Source organism: Triturus cristatus, chromosome 4_1, assembly GCF_964204655.1.
Source record: "Triturus cristatus chromosome 4_1, aTriCri1.1, whole genome shotgun sequence".
Classification (NCBI taxonomy): Eukaryota; Metazoa; Chordata; class Amphibia; order Caudata; family Salamandridae; genus Triturus; species Triturus cristatus.
In genome coordinates this window covers 924,035,900-924,057,196 of record NC_140585.1, presented here as the reverse complement: position 1 = coordinate 924,057,196, position 21,297 = coordinate 924,035,900, and the positions used below count along the sequence as shown (strand labels likewise).

At 45.1% G+C, this 21,297-nt stretch overlaps 1 protein-coding gene across 1 annotated transcript in view; it reads right to left on the bottom strand.

Annotated features, from left to right (window-relative positions):
• The window catches only part of LOC146855829 (uncharacterized), a 209,013-nt gene extending 192,523 nt beyond the window's left edge, over positions 1-16,490 (bottom strand). The window contains exon 1 of the mRNA XM_085650667.1: positions 16,356-16,490. Within this exon, the coding sequence (XP_085506793.1) occupies positions 16,356-16,425 (70 nt within the window). The 5' untranslated portion in view covers positions 16,426-16,490. The remainder of the gene's footprint in view (positions 1-16,355) is intronic.
• Between the last annotated feature and the right edge of the window lie 4,807 nt (positions 16,491-21,297).

Genomic DNA, 21,297 nt, shown 5'->3' with positions numbered 1-21,297 from the left:
TCTAGCTCGACCTAAAAATTATGTTTCATATCAGATATTTTCCTCGTCTGCTCTGTTATTTGTATGAACTGATTATATTTTAAGTTTTTATTGATATCTATGATCAATATTCATGACATTTTGATAATTGTGATAATTTCTGAACTTTTAAATTGTTAATTATTGTGAACCGTTTTTGGAGTACACATTTGTAAGGACTGATCTTATACATCATACATTGATCTCAATTTACTACGGTGCTCCTCTCTATTTCTTAACCCCTTATACTCTGCAGGACCCACCTCTCCTCCTTGTGTAAAAATATGTGTCTCTGGTTGCTAAGTTACTACTATTATAATTAAGGCTCCCTGTTTTCTGTTTTTACAGATTTTTACAGATAAATACAGACAGAAAACAAATTTCCTGTCTGCATTTATTTTTTAAAGTGGATAAATACAGAAGATTGGGCTTCTTTCAAGTGACTCTCCCTACTATCTTTCATGAATTGTAGCTGGGCAGATGGACAGCACAGGAAATTAAAAAGCAGGATGAAATTTCTTTAAATAATGCCATATGTCAACATACAATTGTGGTATAATAGTAATTTTTTTGTGGATGTATTGTTACGTAATAGTTGGCAGCTTAAATAGCTAAATCACAACAGATCAAAGGATAAGTACACCTCTATCAGTTACATATATGTGGAAATGTACAGTTTTACAACTTCATTTATACACAAAACACAAAATAAATATGGATAAATACAGATAAAACGGCCAAACAATAAATATGGATAAATACAGATGGAAATGTTAAAAAAATAAATACCATAAAACTGAGAGCTCTAATTATAATGTGAAATTATAAACACGTGGCCAGTGGCTTTTTAGTCCAGGATGCGCCCTATAGTATACTGACGGCTAGAGCTCTTTACAACCAGCTCTAGCAGTAGCATCCCTTGTGACCAGTTCATAAGTAAATGCTGATAGTGCCCTCCAACCAATGTGTCATACTAGCAACATTATCAAATCAAGAGATCTTGTGATGAGAATTAAACGTAGCACTTAGGGTGCGTGTCATACCAATGTCATGTTCTTGATGTGTTATTATGAAAGTGGTTTCTGTTATCATTGATCTTTGAGATCCGTAAGATATTATGGACTGGTTGGTGACATCTAGCAACTCTTTTAAAGGCCTCTACATATGTGTTACTCAAGAAACCTTCTCAGCACCAAATAACCTTCATGTGTTGTTGCATACAATGCTTGTCAGTGTCAAACCAGTAAACTGCCCCTGGGGCCCTAGTGCATCTGCCCTAGTTCCCCCTTAGAGGGAGGTATATACTGAAACGAATAGATGGTCCGCTTCAGGAAGGAGAGTCTGCTCTGATAACAGACTTGTGCATTCTGCTTGCTGAAGTGCCTGTCTTCATCTATGCAGGCGCAAGGTGTCTTATTGAAGGAACCACATTCTGCACTGCGGCAAGGGTATAACTCTGCCCACAGATCCAACTCACCTGTGTGATACTGGATGCAGCATATTGATGCTGTACACACTAGGACCCTTGCGGTCCTGGTCAGATTCTGAACAGGAACCACGTGATATGTGGGGGCGATGTTAGGGTGTGGTTCTGGGAGGTACGACGTAATGGGCAGTGCCTAAATGAATGTTGGAGAATAAAGACATGTTCAATCGCAGCTCCAGTGTGTTGCATAATCTATTTGCATACCCTGGGCTAGGGAAGATGCTACGACTGGCGATGAGGATGGGATCACATGCCAATGGACACAGTACTGCTCCCCATGAGGGTTTGCGATGGAACGGCAAACTGCTTGTATGTGCCTCATGTGCCCTGAATCGATGCAAAGCAGTCTACGACTAACACACATGAAGTTAAAGCCATACTGCAGCCCATACGTGGCTGAAGAAGCAATCGAAGGACCCACAGATTAGCATATTTCAAAATGTCCACCAATAGCGCCAGTAAGGCTGTTGGCAGAGATGCTGCACCTCGAACACACAGCCAATATTCAGACGAAGCAAGACAATAACTACAATGCCAACAAGGTACAAGACACAGAAAGCATACTCATAGTCTGGGGCGATTGAAACCCTCTGCGACACTTGCTTCTGCATGCGACTGATGCTTGCAGAAGTTGTCGGAGCCACTCTGAACAGCAAAATCATTTGAACAACACTAACACAATGGAAGCAGAAGGGAGCCCGAAATACAATGCAGCCGTGTTCTTGACACATCCAAGAAACACAACATTGGTGCCAGGTGGACCCAAGCCAATGGTGTGGTCATTTATGGGCACCCTCGAGAGGGTAATTTAATGGGCATCCATGGAAGGGATCGACTTGAACCAAGCTAAGTGCCAGACTGTCCGGGCTTATCGATCAACTCCTCACACCACAACGGATGAAAGCCCAGCTACTTTGTTGTTTGGGAGAGCCATCAGAACAAAACTACCTCAATGGACATCAGATCGATCAGTGAATACTGATGAACTTCGTAACACTGACGCTACTCATAAGATTAACAAGCATTGGCATAGCCAATAGGTCTCGCCTTTGGGGCCTTATAAGTGTTTAGCCATGCAGCAGTTGCATAACCAAATACTTATAAGGTCCCAAAAGCGAGACCTATTGGCTATGCCAAGCGGCCTTTCGGCCGCGAAAGTGAAAGTGATCGTGGTAAAGCGCGCGCGCGCGCACACATGCTCTGTAGCTCTAGGCTGGCCTGGTAGCACTTTTTGGAGCCCTCTCAATAAGTCTGGCCAGACCAGCGCATGCGCTGGGTCAGGCGAGACCTAAAAAGAAAGAGTATGCTGATCAGCGCCGCCAAGCCAGGAAACAGTCTTTAACAAAGGAGACAGGGTACTGGTGAAGCAGAGACAGAAACAAGAGACAGACACCCCTTTCGTCACTGATCCTTTACAGATGGTGGCGTGTAAAATCTATTACTCGGGTCACATCACACTTTAAACACCTACGTCAATACTCGCCAGCTCCTGAAACTACGTTGGAGACAACTGTGCCTGCAGGTCTGGCTCTTGATCCTGTGCCTTCGTTGCCAGCTAGGGGTGAACCTCGATCACCTCGGATCACCCGAATCGACAAACAAGTGCAAGCTCCTCATAGACTGATTTAGGAGATGTGATTTCAAATGATGCCTGACACTTTTTATTTCACAAAGGGGAAGATGTAGCCCTTTGATGCTGTACGCCACTAGGACCATTGTGTTTCTGGGCAGACTCTGGACAGGAACCATGTGATATGCAGGGGCAGTGTTAGGGTGTGGATCTGGGAAGTATGGCATAATGGGCAGTGCGTGAATGAATGTTGGAGAATAAAGACATGTTCAACCGCAGCTTCTGTGTGTGGCGTAATCTATCTGTATGCTCCTGGGATGGGGAAGACGCTACACTGGGCACTTTCAACACCACTGTCCTTGTGCACTGAGATGCATATGTTATACTGTGTATTTTAGCAAAAAACACCAATAGCACAAACCACTGGAAGTGAAGGGGGGCCACTAAGAAGGAAGAAATGATGTCAGAGACTCGCACTGGGGTCTTCATTTGCAGTGAGACCTGAGGTTAGAAGCCATGAATCAGGGGGGTAATGCAGGCCCCTCCAGCCCCAGCAGAGCAGATGTGGAACTCACCCATCAGGGGGCGCTCACCATCAAGTGTTCCCTATTCAGTCGCAGGACAGTTAATATCTGAAAGATAACCACATTGTGTGGGGGAGGGACATTTTGTGTTACAGCTGCCATCAACAGTTCCTCCATTTACATGGACACTTCAAGCATAAGGGGTATAACACAGCCCCTGCAGGCAAGATGCCCCAGGTCTCCTTATCCTTGGAGGGCGAGGAGAAGGGGATACAGTCCCCTCGACAGCTGCATTGCAAAACAATTAGCAGCAGCTGCGAAGCCATGCCTAGACGTTTGGGACGCACGTAATGTGATTGTGGTAAGAAAATGATCTATTGCTGGAGGAGACAGAGTAAGGCCCAGGGCGTACCATGCAGGGAGACGGAATCGGTGTCGCCTCCTTGGTGACCTGATGTGGGTCCAACTTGAGCGCGGGCCCTCGGAAGGGCATCTCTCTTGTTTGCTTGTCCCCTTCTTCCACTTACAATTGGCATGCTTGTCCTCTCCATGCATCTCCTACCAAATCTAAACAAGGACATAAGAGGAGGTGCTCTGCTAGAAAATTGGATTACATTCAAATGCTGGCCCCTTTCCCTACCTCACCGCATTCAGAGAAGTACCAACCTGAACGGCACCTGTCTGGGTTCAGATCCGATATTGCAATGCATAGCTTGTAATATTCAAATTACTCAGCAACAAAAGCATTAACCTGCGGAGCTATCTTACTTGGACTGCACAATGTGACACAGCTTTTACGGTGCTCTGCTCCGTCAGGCATGTTTACAGGATACGTTTTCATGATGATGTATTGTAACCTTGTGAGTAGCAGATTATACAGACATTTTCCGCGGTGTACTTAGCTATATTACTAGTATTGCAACATGAGGCTTACTTGACACAATAGCGTTGCTGCAGTGGGCAGTTTAACCTCCTAAACTATTACGTCCGGTGCTGCGCCTATGGGCCACCTACAGAATGCAGTCGGATCGTCTACTTTTGTTGAAAAAGCCAGGTTTTCAGCTTCTTCTTGAACAACGAAGTCACATCCACTGAACGTAGCTCAAGAGGAAGTTTGTTCCATACAGCTGGCCCAAGATAAGAGAAAGCTTCTCCTCCGACTATTAGCTGACCGCAGAAGTCTAGTGGGGGCATGGAAGCTGATGCTGGCCCTAAGCTAGCCTGCACCTGTATAATGAAGTGTCTTATGGACCAGAACTAGTGTTTTGAAGAGAATTATCTTCTTTATTGGGAGCCAGTAAAAAGAACGCAGGTACGGGGACATGTGTTCTCAGAGGCAGCCTAAGGAGAATGTGGGATGCCGTATTCTGGACCACCTGAAGTCTACTGAGCAGGTAGTCAGGAAGTCCCAAATATAGGGCATTTCTATAGTCCAGCCAAGAGGTTAGAAGTGCCTGGACAACCGCCTTTCTTGCAGAAATGAGAGGAATTGCAAAAACGTTTAGTGTAAGCAGAAGTCCGAAATACGTGCCTACCACCAACTTGATTTGTGTTTGGAAGGATTGTCAGTTACCGAGTTTGATGGTCAAGTTCTTATCTGTTTCCCCCTGAGGACCTGGGGGTGGGGCGTCTTTAGGCTAAAAGATTTGCCATGTTTCCGGAGCATTGTGACTGAAGAATAGTATTTCGGTTTTGTCTGCGTCACACTTTAGTTGATTGGTGGTCATCCAGCGAACAACACCTATAAGGCAGGTTTTGATGGACTCTTCTGTAATGTCCTCTCTCCTCCCACAAGAGAACAGCAGTTGAGTAGCATCAGCATTTGAAATCACTTTTGCCCCCAAGCCTTCTGCCAGCTGGGCTAACGGGGTAAGGTACACAATAAATAATGATGGGCTCAAAGCAGAGCCCCGTGGCACCCCCACTGTCAACTTACATGATCTTGAAGAGAAAGGAGGGGCCCATATTTCCTGTCCTCTATGCTCCAAAAAGGAGGCTAGCCAGTTCAAGGCTTGTTCACCTTTGCCAATGGTTTCGAGACATCCTAGAAGCCTGGAATGACGGAGCATATCGAAGGCTGCTGATGGATCTAACATAATCAGTACGGCCTTCCCCCATGCGTCCAAAGTGCCTCTGATATATTCAGTGACTTCCATAAGTGCTGTCTCAGTGTTGAAGTTAGGCCTAAAGCCAGACTGGCTAGAATGGAGCAGATCATTGATTTCAAGATACTGGGCGAACTGGTGACTTACCAATCTTTCCAGCATCTTAAACATGGCTGGTAGTAAGGAATTGGTCTATAGTTGGACTGCTAACTGGGGTCCAGAGGGTTTTTTTGTTAACAGGGGCAAATAAATTCCTGCTTCCATGAAACAGGAACTTGTGTATTAAAAAGATATTTACAAGCCTGAGTAATGCACAGGAGATGTAGCACATAGATGGTGAAGCACGTGCTTATGACTCATATGTAGTGAAGCGTGCACTGCTACTGCCCATTCTATAACTGTATTGCATGTTAGTGATGGGTGGGGAGTAATTTATCACTATACAAAAGCCACACCAATTGCCAGTATTGATGTGGGGAATGAGCAACAGGGCGAGAGCAGTTCACTATGTAAGGAGGACTGTCCTATGCAAGGCTGAAGGGGTAGAGCAGTACACGATCAAACAAGCAGCACTGGGTACAGAAGGGGCAGGGAGCAGCATAGGGTCGAGGTTCTTTGAGACAGATGTGTTCATGGTACAGAGTGGGCAGAAAGCAGCAAGATCCGGATACAGAACAGTTCATGGCCCAGAGGGGGGCTAACCGTACATTCTCCTGAGATGGCGGAGAGTGGAGCATTGCCCATGGCCATAGAGCAGCTCAGAATCCACAGGGCAGAAGAGATGTCAAGGAGCAGCACAGGGTCCTGTGGGCACTTAGCTGAGCAGGGTCCAAAGGATATTGAGCAACCGAGGGTGTGGAGAAAAGGGAACAGTAGAGGGCACAGGTAGCAGGGCAGGGTCCACATGGAGCAGAGGGGCATGTAGCGGGCTGGAAGAAGCCGAGTGTCTGGGGATGGGGAGCAGTGATGGGCATAGGGGGTGTAGAGAAGCAAAGGGTGCAAGGGCTGGAGAGCAGTACAGGGTTAGAGGGCTGGAAGCAACTCAGGGTGAAAGAACCAGCACAGTGAGCAGCACAGGAACCAATAGGAGAAGAAACACATGGTCTGATGAGTGGGGGGGGGGGGCGCAGGGAGCATGGCAGGGTCCAGGAATGGAGCTACCTTGATGAAGAGTCTACTGCCTAGTTAGTAGTATTACCACACTAACTTCATCCCAGAACATGAGCCATAGGGCAGCAGGAGTGCAGCCTTGTCCTCTACATCGAAAGGGTGCAGCTCAAGGAGCAGCTGTGCAAGATTCCCTCCCTAACAGACGAGGTACAGGTCTATCTGTAACAGCAGTACAAGCTTCCTTCTCTGCAGTACAGAGACAAGACACAGCAGTAGCAGGGGCCCATACATGGGACTATGGGGAAATGGACCAGGACGTAAAGGATGGGATGCAAAGAGCACATCAGGATACTACACAGCAGTGGGTGCAGGACAACATAAATGCTCCTCCAGCTAAGCGGTCTCACAGTTCTTGATTATGTGCACTAGTGGCCAGATTTACTGACCTTTCAAGCAACACAGTGCAGAGTTTTGTGAAAAGGAGAGAGCAGAAATGAGCCATATCTACTAAGAAATGGGTACTTCAGCAGCCTGGCGCCAAGCAGGCACCCTTGCACCATGATGCAAAGGTGCTGTGTTAGAAGGAGAATTGTTTTTGTGCAGGAAGGAATACCTTTCTGCACAAAAACAATCGCTCGATGCATTTTCCTCTTTCTATGTGTGCTGCAGAATGCCACACACATAGAAAGAGGAAATAACGAGAAGAAAAAAAGGTTTTTCTCCTTATTACGCCGTCCTCTGGGAGCCACAGCAAATTCATGTAATCCCAGGTCTACATACCTTTGTAAATCTGGAATTGTGCGACATACATGGGAAGTCGCACAGGAACTCTCATGCACCAAACATGGATTGCCTCCCAGAACGAAATGAAATGCAATGCAGCGTAAGCAGCTGCATTGTTTAACCTTTCTTTACCAAGCCAATTAACGTGGCACAAATCGCCCCTTGCTTGGATTTGTAAATATCTAGTAGCATTTTGCCTTGTGGCTGCGCCAGAAAAGTGCTAAGACAAAGACGCAAAAGTTATTAAGTCAAGCCCAAGGTTGTTCAATTGTCTCCCTGATGCAGCATTGCAGGGATCCGACTCATGGCATAGGAACGGAGGTCCATAAGCGAAGGCTGCGGCACTCATATTGTTGACAGTTATGGCCGGGCCCTTGTGGCAGTGCTGGATGGTGTGTGAGAGTTGGGCTAGACCAGGGATACTCAAAGTACGGCCCGGGGGCCGCATGCGGCCCTCCGGACCTTTAATTGCAGCCTCCTAATGAACAGCAGCACTGAGCTGCTGTTCACTTGACAGAGCAGGAACATTCAGAAAGCAAAACAAACAGGCATACTTTATTTACACGTTTTACACATATGCTAAAGTAACGATAAGGAAGAAAATAAGGTGTCCTAGACAACTTATCTTTAGGAATACCTTTAGTTTTAAAGACATCTTGCACCAAACATGTACATACATGATAAACTCACTGCAAACTTCAAAAACGTGTATTCTATTAACATTCATGAGCGTTTTTCTAAGTAGATCAGATTGTCACTGCATTGAGAGGCATGTAATAGCAGTGCTAATTTCAAACATGGTCTTGGAAACACTCATGCCGCCCCCATTCTGAATACAATGCTACATTAGAAATGAATGCTTTGACTTTAATTCTTGGTGCTTGAGAATAGAGCATAGGTGGCTGACAGAAGTCATGTGAAGACTCGGTTTGTTGTCCACACCATGAATATGCTTCGAGTCCCCCTACTCTTCCCTTTCATCACTCGAACCTCCCATTGCTGGCATCGGTGCGGCCCCCGGGCATGCCACAGAGCACTCTGCGGCCCTGAGGAAACATTTCTGAATACCCATGGGCTAAACTCACCCGATGTTTGGAGGTTTAGACTATTAGAACTCCACGGGCTTTGCACTGGCACCTATCTGCAAAGGGAGACCTTGTAGGTTTTGTTATTTCTTAATCTACAACGCTGCTAATGGAAATGCTACATTTCATCTCCAGGCGTCCTAAGAAAATCTTCAAATGGACACATGCCCAACTGCATGTAAATATAACCCCAAAACAGGGCTAACAGGGCAGTCATGTGGAAGCTATAGGAAGTCCGTCGCTAACAATTTCGAGTTTCTACGTCGTTGACAACTCCTTACCCCACCGTGAAAACAAACTGCATGTTGCAGGGTGTCTCGGACTTTGTGGTAAGCGGACACACGGTGCAAGTTTTTGTGATGGATCCAGCAAGAAACTGCACTGCTCTAGGGTCTATCTTCAGGGAGCACGTCTCCCTCCAAACAGCACCAGAGCTACTGTTCAGGATTACTACATCAGTACACCCTCCAGTCTACGCGTTTCTAAAACCACACTACTGTTTCAACAAGCTCAGTTTTTTATTTTCCTCCTTCTTTTCGTGGATTTTACGCCAAAGGTCACATAGTCCAAAAAAGGATTAAGGGATCCTCGATCACATTAGTTGATGTACGAACAGGCCGCCGTGGCTCTGTTACATTACGTGATCATTGTAGGGCTCCTGACGAAGGCTAGGGATTATGTATGAAAGAGGCAAGATATATGTTATTGTCTTGTGTGATTATTACTCTGTCTCTTTAACAGCTTTTTATAAACCCCTCAACGCGCGGTGGTGTTCATGCCTCTATACAGTGATCGTAAACCCACTCGTAGGAATAATTAAGTTTGCACCCTTATGGATTAATTCAACTTTATTGATACCTCTGGTAACAAAACAATTAAAAACACATTTATATATGGTCATAATTTACTGTGATCCTCAGATCTACATGATTCAGCGCAGTATAATGCCCTTAACTAATCAAGCATCTTCTTCAGTACTTTATCCTACTGCAAGTACCCATTCTTTCTTAGTTTAGGAGGTCACTGTTAGTATTCCCTCTTGTATTAGCATCCAGCTGGTTGTTGCTTTGAGGTACTGATGAATGGCGGGTTGAGATATGGCTCAGTCGTACAGGCCTAATGAGCCAATATTTGGGGAGCCCCCACCCCCACAAGTTCAACTGGGATAAACTGTGTTGTCTACCGCTGTGTAAGTGGATCTCTTCAAGCTCGTGCCCATCACCAATAGGAGGTATAGCTACTTTTTAGTGAATGATAGTCAATATATGGTGAACTAAGGTATTCCATCATTAAAATCCTCTCTCTCTCTCTCACTTATGTGGAATAGTCCATCTTTTAATGGACTTCAATACAGTGCCCCTCTTAAATAAATTATTTAAAAAATTATTTATTAGACAAATAATGGAATGCTACAAAAATTCCCAACAAAATCTGAACAGAATGAACCATTTTCATTATGACGAATTCAAAGAGAATCAATAAGTGTATATTAGGGCATATAAGAACTTGCACTGGGGTAAAATCAGAAGGTTTATGTTTTAAAGTAAATCATTTAAAACTGATGGGAATTCAACTTTCGAGCCATATAAAAAAGAAAAAGAATGCAAATGCATCTAAAAGGGTCCCCTTTCTCGAACTCTTATTGTACTGGATATTCCATTCTACCACGATTGTGCTGGGGTGAATTTTGGCAAATCATTGTTCAGTTCCCTCATACGTTTTAGACACTCTGTAAAGGTGGGGCGGTCAATGTTACTAAAACTATTGTTCTCCTTCTGCACACGTTTTGCCATTGCCCTTTAATCGTAGGCACCTTTGCACGAGCTTCAGTTCAAAATTATTCTCAAAGGAAAATGTACTGACATGACATGTTATGCAACATGCAATTGTGAGCAACTCTTACCAGAGTTGCTTTTCTTCAGGTCTTTTCTCAGCCTATCTCAGTAAAGTGAGCAGTGCTCCCACACGAATTTAAGCTCACAGCTGGACACCTTAAAACACGAGAGACACATTTAGGGGAGGTGGGTTCAGTTGCAAAGAACTTCGATTCGAGTTTGCAGCAGTGTTGTTAGGAGAAAAGCAGGCACCGTGGATGGGAGACAGTAGAGGAGAGTGAATGAGAGAAATGGGAGGAGAGGAAGATGTGAAAAAGGGATACATAATTAAATAATTTGTGCATAAAGGCTTAGCATTAATGCATTATGCAGGCACTAGATGAGTTGCAAAAAATGAACTAGAATAAGTAACGAATACAAAAGTAAAGTGCATATTGAAAATTTACGATTCAGTATTCATTAGACGACTGTGGACATGTAACTCAAAAGTCTGATTTAAAATGTGCAATTCCCATGTTGTTGGTGGCTTTCACTGTAACTCTGGGTCATTTGCGTGCTTCACGTTAACATTCTTTGCTCGTGCAACACTGTGCAGCGCACCTGGAGGATCACCGCTACTTTCTGTGGTCTCCTATCAGTAACCTGGGAGGTGGTTCTGCTATGCCCTGAAATAGTATGTTTTTGAATCGTGCGGCATATCTTTGTTTTCAGGGCCCTGGGCCTGTAAACTTGGAAACCTGAGAGATAGTGTTTCTGTCTATTCCCAAATCTAGTATGTTTAATTAGGGCAGGTGTCCCCATATTGTACCTTGGAGGTGTGGTCCTGTGCTTATTACGCCGCTGTCAAGCAGCGGCATTCTTTGACAGTGTGCGCATTACTCACATGAGCTACGAAGTTGGTTCGCTTCGTAAGGATACATGTGCTACAGGTACTCACAACTCGTTTCGGAGATCCATTGGGGCGAAGTTCAACCAGGGAAGTTGGCGATGGGGAAGCATCAGGCAGCAGCCCGTGACATTTGCAAATAGTGAAGATTTGCAACACCCCTAGCAGGTGATAGTGGGGGCACGCTTGTACCATTCCTGGATCTCAGGGTATGAGCTTGGAAGTGCACCCTACAAACATGATCATCAGAGGTAAAACGGATCAGTGAAAGGAGCACATATGATGCGGACATCAAAAGGCCAGACTTTTTATCCTACAGAGATTCATGAAGTGAGCACCATCGAGTTGGGTAATAGTGACATCTTTATCCAAGAGCCTCATCTTCGCCCAGACCACTCCAAGGCACACAAAGAGCTCAGATAAATGCTGTCCATTGAGATTTAAGGGTTGATACAGTTAATTTTTGCTTAAGTCCCTCGTAAGGAAATTGAATTCCTGAATTCCTTCAACTTAGAACCCACAGAGATCAGCTGCAGAGTGCCTCAGGGATCCTCCCTGAGCCCCACCCTCTTCATCATCTACATGGCACCGCTTGCAGCTATCCTCAGAAGCCATGAACTCAACATAGTCTCCTACCCCGAAAACACCCAGCTGATTTTCTCCCTCACAGACGAACCCACATCCACCAAGGACAACTTCGGACGGGCTGAAGGAAGTCGCCACCTGGATGAAGGACAGCTGCCTCAGGCTCAACTAAGATAACACCAAAGTCCTTATCCTGGGCCCCTTCCCAAGGGACGACTCATGGTGGCCTGCAGCACTCGGAATCCACCCAAACCCACCGACCACGTACCAAACCTAGGCATCATCCCGGACTCCATACTCTCAATGACCCGCCAAATCAACGCCATTTCGGCCTTCATCCACATGCTCTGCCTCCTTCGTAAGATCTTCAAGTGGATCCCACCGAGTCCAAGAAAACGGTCACCCATGTGCTCATCAGCAGCAGACTCGACTACGGCAGCGCACTCCACGTCGGCACCACCCAGAAACGAAAGAAAAAACTGTAGACCGTCTAGAACGCCTCAGCCAGACTCATCCTGAACATCCCACGACGCAACCACATCACCAATCGGCCACCTGAGAGACCTTTACTGGCTACCTGTCAACAAGAAAATCACCTTCAAGCTTCTCGCGCATGCCTAAAAATCCCTCCAGAACGCCAGACCTGTATACCCCAACCACTGCCTCTTCCTTCTACACTCCTACCAGACAACTCTGCACCGGCCAAATGGCCACCATCCCATGGATCTGCAAGACCACGGCTGGAGGAAGATCATTCTCCTACCACGCTGCGAAGACCTGGACCTCCCTGTCTCTGCACCTCAGCAATCCCCATCGCTGCCGCAATTCAGGAAGGACCTCAAGACATGGCTCTTCTATTGAACTGAAGACCCACTCCCTCGCCAGAACCTTGAGACCCTCACGGGTGAGTAGTCATGCTTTATAAGATCACTGATTGGTTGATTAAACAACGTTGCAATATTGAGATAGAGATCTAGAGAAACACCGGATCTGAAATGTCCCCAATGTTTGGAGTAGGCTTCCACGGTGGAAGCACCCTGAAACTGCTTTTCCGCTTGCTCAGAAAGCTTGTTAGTGACCTCTTCAACAGCAAATGTTAAGGAGCTGAAGGAAAATCACCTTAAAATGGTGTGGCGCCGCTGCAGATCTTACCAAAGTTTGGGACTTGTACTTGTACCGTAAGATTTCCTCATCCAGTAAGATTAAACCATTCTGCATATTACCATCACCTGTGCTACGTGTAACTGAATTTCACCAGTATGCTGGTTTTGGCTTCAGGACTTTGGTTATTTAGGCAACATGAACCATGGATGGTTAAGCACCCATAATTGAACACTATTGCATGTGCAAGGCTATCAGCAGGGGTGGCTGTTTGTGTTTTTTATTGTTTCGAGTCAAGAAACTGGGTGCCCTTGTCTGGACCTAGGCTGACAGTCTTATTTCAGAGGGTCACCAAGTAACTTCATGTGTTCAGTCACGAGTTATGTTGTGTGGGCGTGGGCGCTGGAGAAAGGGGGTTATATGGTGGTGCAGCTGGATGTAAATGGCACGCTGAGGTGTTTTAGTGATTTAACTCCTACCACGGCATGGCCTCGCTAATTTTGTGGCAAGCTGTGAGAGCCTCTCTGCTGTAAGTTTGGTGGTCCTAGCCTTGGGTCAGTGTGTTAATGTGCCTTTGCAGAAACGTGTGTAGTCTGCCATGTATACTAGCCATCTTCTCTTCTGAGAGTTCAATCACACACATCAGAGTAGGCGCTACACACTAGCAGAATCACTCCCCCCCTCCCCCTCGGTCAAACTAAAAAGCTCTAGTGGAACATCACTAGAAGCAGGCCTACCTACTACCTCGTGCAGTAGATATAAGCAACACAGATCTGCTTTGGCAAAACCTATAGGTCTGTCATGATTTTAAAATAATGAGTAAACAAAGCACTTGCGCAAGAAATGTTAGGAAGCAGCAGTGCCTTTTTGGTGTTAGTGTGTGAGATAGGGAACAGCACAATTGGTCTACCTGTTCTATATGGGTTGCAGTGCATAAAGGGGACTCAGTGCTGCTGGGTAACACTTTATTTTTAGTAAAGTCCCATGATTTTTACATTCTTTTCTGACGAGTGCATTTATGTTTGATGGCTACTTGGAGCTAAAACCCACAGGGCATCTGAATAGGAGTATTTATTGCACAGGAATTGAGATCTCCTTGTGCCTATCTAATCAATAACAAGAAGGAGGGGATTACGCTCATCATCATTTCCCACGAGTATTTATTGCACACCTGCAGGGACTGCACAATCGAACAGATGTGGAAAGGGCACTTTAAAAGAAGAAATCAGTGTTCATTGGCCAATCCTCGGCCCCATCTTGCCTGTTGGAGGTTTACAATCCCAAAGTAACTTACCTGTACCTGCTATTGTCACTGTGCCCTTCTCAACTAAAAAGGTTATAAAGGCAAATACTTTCTGTCGCACTGGCCAACAATTTCAGCCATGATTGCCTGTAACAACGTCTTGTAGAGCGCGCCAACAAATTCTTAGCTCCTTCGGATCAGCTGTCGTCTTTGTCTTGCACCAGTGGTGTAACGAAACTTCGGGGTCCCCCTATCCTTGGCATACCACTAATGTCCACACAACTAAATTGACCAAACAAAATGGTACACTGAAAACCAGTATGTGTATTATTGAATGGATGTTTACAATCTCATTGTTTCGCTCACATGACAGCAACCCCAAAGTAACCCTTAGGAAAAGAATCTAGATGGTGTGTCCCCTCCCCTCCTAAGCACATGAGAAGAATTGGGAAATATGTTGGCTTTTCCAACACCATGTTCATTAGAAATTGGTTCGTAAACCTAAGGTTTTACAGTCTGTCCTGGAAGGGAGCTTCCCGGAGTAGTCCAATACTTCAGATTACAAATGGATCCCACTTGCTTTTGTAATTAATTATCTGAGCCAAACATGAGGATGACCATCACCAGCCATGGGATTCAGCATTTCCAGTGCTTGCATTTGTACCTGTGTATTTCCCTACTTTGCTATAATATTGAGGTTGCTGCTTCCTTTGAGCGCAACCTAGAGCTCTCCATTCCCCTACATACACACCCAGCCATTTCATTTCACTTTCAACCCTATAGCTCCTCTGCTGACCTGACTGGAGCGGCGGCTTAGTAGTAGCACAGCAGTGGACCATTGTTTGCCTGATTTTAGTGCCTAAAAAACAACCTAACAAAGCACTATCTTCACACACGTTGTTTCTCTTACAGCTTTGCATCCATAAATTGCATGTTATTGCAAAAAACTCCATAACCCTAAATTCTGGCATGAAAAACTGACATTTACTTAAAAACTCTGACGTTGCTATTCTTTTTTTTAACCACCTTCTTATTAAAGGCCCTCTCCTTTCCCTTATTCTTCTGCATACCTCCTCTCTCTAAGCACAACTTACTGTCACATTCATGTTCACCTTAATCGCTAATATTGTATTTCTGCAAAGTGCCCATAGGTCATGTACAAAATCACATCCTCTCCTCTTCTGAAAGTCTCGCTCCTGCAACCTAACAATACACAACGGCCTCCAGCTGTTCTATCAATCCAAACAGACCATGTGCACGAGAACCACGCCACCCTCGCTTATGATCACAAATAAATCCTATTAATTTAATCATCACGTGAATGCATGGCATTGCATTGTTTGGGCCCACAAGGTTAATCACAGTAGTCAACAATAACCAATATTACTGGTCCAACCACTAACTGTGTGTTCTGGCCTAGTGTGGGGCTCGGCATAAGCGCTTCAACGCCTTGTTAGGGGTAGTAAGCGCTATATAAATACAATGACATCTGCTTTCGCACCGCTACATGAATTAGTTGTTAGAGCATGGCATTTACTGCTCAGACAATGACTCTAGTGATGTATAGTGCGAAATAGGGACATCTGGTGGTGATTGTGACTCCTGCTCTTTAGTGTGCTGATACTAGCTACGTCGGTTATTGGGAGGGCTAACAATTGATCATTTACAGGACTAGCGGCGACACCTACCGTTTAGAAAGCGAATAGCGACACGTCATGTGTACATTGTTACGGCAAGGACCGTAAAGGGTCAGCTGAGTTACGTAAGAAGCGCCGTGTCATTTCTGGCGGATTTTTTACAACTCCCCACCCCGCTTTCAGTTACCTGCAAGACTTATTTGCAACACCAGTGCACACTAGCACTTCTCTTTCATTATACAAGTGTATGTACCCGGTTCCAAATTCACAGTCCAAGAGTAGACACCCGGTGGAACTGAACACTTTCCTGACTGTGCGCTTTTAAAGCAAGGTTGGGGAGGGGAGCAGCGCGTGCAAGACGTAACAGTGGAGTTAGAGGTTACTCACTATGTTCACCGGTTGTCTCCATAACCCAAAGAGTCGCTGTTAGTACATTCAGAAGGAGATGCCAGCTCATCTCCCGCTAAGCCATTGAAGCTCCGACTCATGGTTCAAGTGATCGGCTTCGGGAAGCAGGCCCCGCTCTCTGTGACCTCATCCCCGCCAGTTCTGGAGCTCCTTCTCAGCCCTGGACGCTGTATCCCAGCAACGACCAATAGTGACATCATCACTCAACCATATCAAGAGTGGCTCTCTTCCTCCACAGCCGCCTTTGCCTACTGCCCCTTTAACTCTCAGAGGGAGATTGTGTGCACTGCAGAGCTTTGCATGCTGGCCCTTTAACTCACAGAGGGAGCCTATGTGTGCTGCAGTGCTTTGCCTACTGCACCTTTTACTCAGGGAGGGAGCCTGTGTGTACTGCAGTGCTTTGCCTACTGCACCTTTTACTCAGGGAGGGAGCCTGTGTGTACTGCAGTGCTTTGCCTACTGCACCTTTTACTCAGGGAGGGAGCCTGTGTGTACTGCAGTGCTTTGCCTACTGCACCTTTTACTCAGGGAGGGAGCCTGTGTGTACTGCAGTGCATTGCATACTGCACCTTTTACTCAGGGAGGGAGCCTGTGTGTACTGCAGTGCTTTGCCTACTGCACCTTTTACTCAGGGAGGGAGCCTGTGTGTACTGCAGTACTTTGCCTACTGCACCTTTTACTCAGGGAGGGAGCCTGTGTGTACTGCAGTGCTTTGCCTACTGCACTTTTTACTCAGGGAGGGAGCCTGTGTGTACTGCAGTGCTTTGCCTACTGCACCTTTTACTCAGGGAGGGAGCCTGTGTGTACTGCAGTGCTTTGCCTACTGCACCTTTTCCTCATGGAGGGAGCCGGTGTGTACTGCAGTGCTTCGCCTACTGCACCTTTTCCTCATGGAGGGAGCCGGTGTGTACTGCAGTGCTTCGCCTACTGCACCTTTTACTCAGGGAGGGAGCCTGTGTGTACTGCAGTACTTTGCCTACTGCACCTTTTACTCAGGGAGGGAGCCTGTGTGTACTGCAGTGCTTTGCCTACTGCACCTTTTACTCAGGGAGGGAGCCTGTGTGTACTGCAGTGCTTTGCCTACTGCACCTTTTACTCAGGGAGGGAGCCTGTGTGTACTGCAGTGCTTTGCCTACTGCACCTTTTTACTCAGGGAGGGAGCCTGTGTGTACTGCAGTGCTTTGCCTACTGCACCTTTTACTCAGGGAGGGAGCCTGTGTGTACTGTAGTGCTTTGCCTACTGCACCTTTTCCTCATGGAGGGAGCCGGTGTGTACTGCAGTACTTCGCCTACTGCCCCTTCTACTCACAGAGGATGCCTGTTTGTACTGCAGTGCTTTGCCTACTGCACCTTTTACTCAGGGAGGGAGCCTGTGTGTACTGTAGTGCTTTGCCTACTGCACCTTTTCCTCATGGAGGGAGCCGGTGTGTACTGCAGTGCTTCGCCTACTGCCCCTTCTACTCACAGAGGATGCCTGTTTGTACTGCAGTGCTGCTTTGGGATATGAATGCTGGCAGTGTCTTAGTCGCAGCAGCTGTCGCGGGATCACCAGAGCTGCTTAATGTTGCAGCAAGGGTTTCATTTTCCTGTTTATTCAGTACATGTTCTACAACTGCGTAGGATAAAAACAGACCATTATAATAAATGGGGTGACCCAGTAGAAAGTCAAAGGACCTGGGTATCGATCGATATAGAAATAAGTGGTCCTAGGCAAACCTAAATTCCTATTTATGTAAGCAATTCATAGAAACTGTAGGCACATTCCCAAAAACATCAAATCATAAATCGGAGGCCACTGAGAATTAGTTAAATAGACAACATCAGTTTATTTGCGCTAAGTATTCATTCACAAATTGAACCATATATGTAAAGGCATAATATGCAGCATTGGACACGGTTATTGTCAAAGGGAGAAAGAAAAAGTGTGAAAATAATTGCTCATGTGGAGAATAGAAAATGGAGATGAAAATCATTAGGAGGCATAAGGTAACAATTCAATTATGTTATGACAGAAGGGGTCCAAAAAAATCAGAACCGGTATCCCTACAGTATGGGGCCTACCCCTATGCACAATTACAGTTTCTGTTAATTTTTCCAAAAGTTCTTGTCACAGTGAAACTTCATCTGTGGTTGGGGGATAAATGTCGGGTATAGGCCCACTCAGGGGGTGTCGACGTTTCGACCCTAACGCAAAAGGGTGAGTGGATTCTTCTGCTGCGGGTACTATTTCAACTAGTATTAAAGGCCTGATTGATAAACATTTCACTACCCTATGGAAACGCTTCGATCGACTAGACACCCTGTCTAATAATATAAGCTCTCAAATAAAATCCATTAAGCAGGTTACAACTGTGGGGGGAAGCATCAATGGAACTATTTGTGAATCTGCTACTATTACAAACCCAAATTCACAGCCATCTTTGTCCTCCTCCATCTCTAAGGATTCATGCGCTACCTGTACCAAAATTAAGGGATGTTTTACATTAGGAGTGGTACCATCACCAGTAGAAATACAGCCTAGAAGAGACTCTCCCAGTGATGCTGGAAGTATAGCACCTTTACCACCTATAAATGCCCCCTCACTTTCCAACCCTAACGTAGTGTCGCAGACTAATCAGGGCCCAACTAATTTGATTTCGGAACCACAGAGAGAGGGTACATCATCCTCCGAGGCCTTAGATGATTTAATACCCTGCAATGAGTTATTAAACTTACCCCCTGCTGCTTGCCCATATGTGCTAGTTTTAGCCGGAGTACCCCCTCTTAGAAGGAATCAGGGAGAATCTTGGGACCAACTCCGAAATAAATGTGCAGACTGGCTCATAAAACATAGGGGCCTCCGGGAGTCACAGATTGGAGAAATCATTATGGCTCGCAGGGTTGGGTGGGTTGGGACTCACATGAAGGATATTCAGGGTGACTGCATTGCTATTAATTTTCGTCACCCAAATATGTGAGGTCTCTGTTGCCATCCCATGGATCAAACATGGCTAGAACAACTAAGATCTGGACGTTGCACCTAGGTCATTTTTTATAAGCCCTCCACTGAGCATAACATTATAGCCACATTCATTACTAAAACACATAATAGGTTTTCTCCCTTATCGGACCTGGACCAACAAGATTGACTGGTTTCACCGGCATTATTAGATAACATTGTGATCAATCACTGTTCCTCAAATTTGCCTACCTCTATATTACCTCTTACTGAGCCTGTGGATCGCCACATTGTAACGCCCTCATCTTTGAATGTCCATGAGAAAATTTTGTCGTGGAATATAGCGTGCCTAAGGTCAAAAAGAGGCCTTTTAAACTGGGATTTTTTTTTAGCAGATCATCATATTATTGCCTTTCAGGAAACATCTGAGATAAATGACTGTTTCTATTTAGATGGTTTTAAATCTTTTTGTAAATATGCTATTCCTTCCAATATGGGTAGAGCACGAGGGGGTTTACTTTTAATGTTTTCATTAAAACTCTCCTGTAAATTCAGAATGGTTGAATGTAAATCTCACCACTTGCTAGCGGTAGAACTTTCATTTATAAATTGTGCCACTTTGCTAGTAGTACATTTTTATAATTCCTTCTCCAGAGATTACGAGCTAGAACATTTGCTAATCCTAGAGGAGTTTCTGGAAAATTATGAGGAGGGTAAATCTTCACATTATGATTTAATAATTTTAGGGGATTTTAATACTCATTTGTGTACCCTAAACTGTATTATTGAACTGGACCAAGGGGAGTTTCCCCTTACGCTAAATCATTTTGAACATACACCAGCTGGCACTTTGTTGGAAAACACCCTTTCAACCCATAATTTACTATGTCCTTGGCAAAAAAACAGCGTGGAGTCAGTACCAACTTATACAGGGAATGGAAGGTCCAGTACAATTGACTATATCTTTCTGACTGCATCACTAGCCTCAAATATTGTGGACTTTACAGTTTCTTGGTCATGTTACAGTGACCATTGTGGTATTCAAAAATTTCATTCTCAGGGTAATATAACAAAGAACTTGGCAAAGAAGCTGAAATATGAAAAGACATCTTTATTAAACTCAAATGAGTGAAGCTACGTCGCCCAGGAGCACCTAAAGCAACTGAATGAGGCAGCCTTCAGAATGGTCTTAGCTCAGACCTTTTATATCATTTATTATGCCCTAGGCATCCAAGGGAGTTGTACCAGTCACATTCCTAAACAAATGAAAAAGCTAGAGAGGCAACATTATAATTACAGGGTTTCAGTTGACAAAGGTAAAAAGCCGGACAAAACCAACATTCTTCTTTAGACAAGCTGGATAAACCCATAATAAAAATGGTCACCTCCCCATCGTAAATAGACCATAAAAGCAGGAACAGAAACAGATGAGAGGCAGGATAAGGGGTGTGTATGTGCATACCAAACTTTACAATCTCCTGTTCTTTGATCTCTATCTGACCAGCTGCCTAACAGGGAACTGGCTCAACGAGGTCAGCTTCAGGCAACAGGGTCAGTTCACTCAGGTCATTCAAAAGTCAGCTAAAGTCATCAGCCTATGTGAGGGCAACCACAAAATGGCTGCTATGCACAAAATGGAACCCATGGTTCAGAACGAAATCTCCGAATACACAGTGAATCCATCGGTGTAACATGACGAAAACACTCATGCATACCGCACTCATCATTTGCGGTTCGCTGATACCAAAATCGTCATGATACGACGATGATTATAATACGGGTCCAGAATTTTCAGTACCACACCATAATCCCCTTATACTTACAATCTCACTCTCTGCGATTGAACTCGAGGGGATAACTAACCATATTATAAATAAAGATATCACAACTAAAGATCAAAATCGCAGGTTAAAATGGGAAAGGATTATCCCAGATAGCTTCCTTGAAAACCTGTACACCTCTTGTGCTTCGGAAATCCAACTC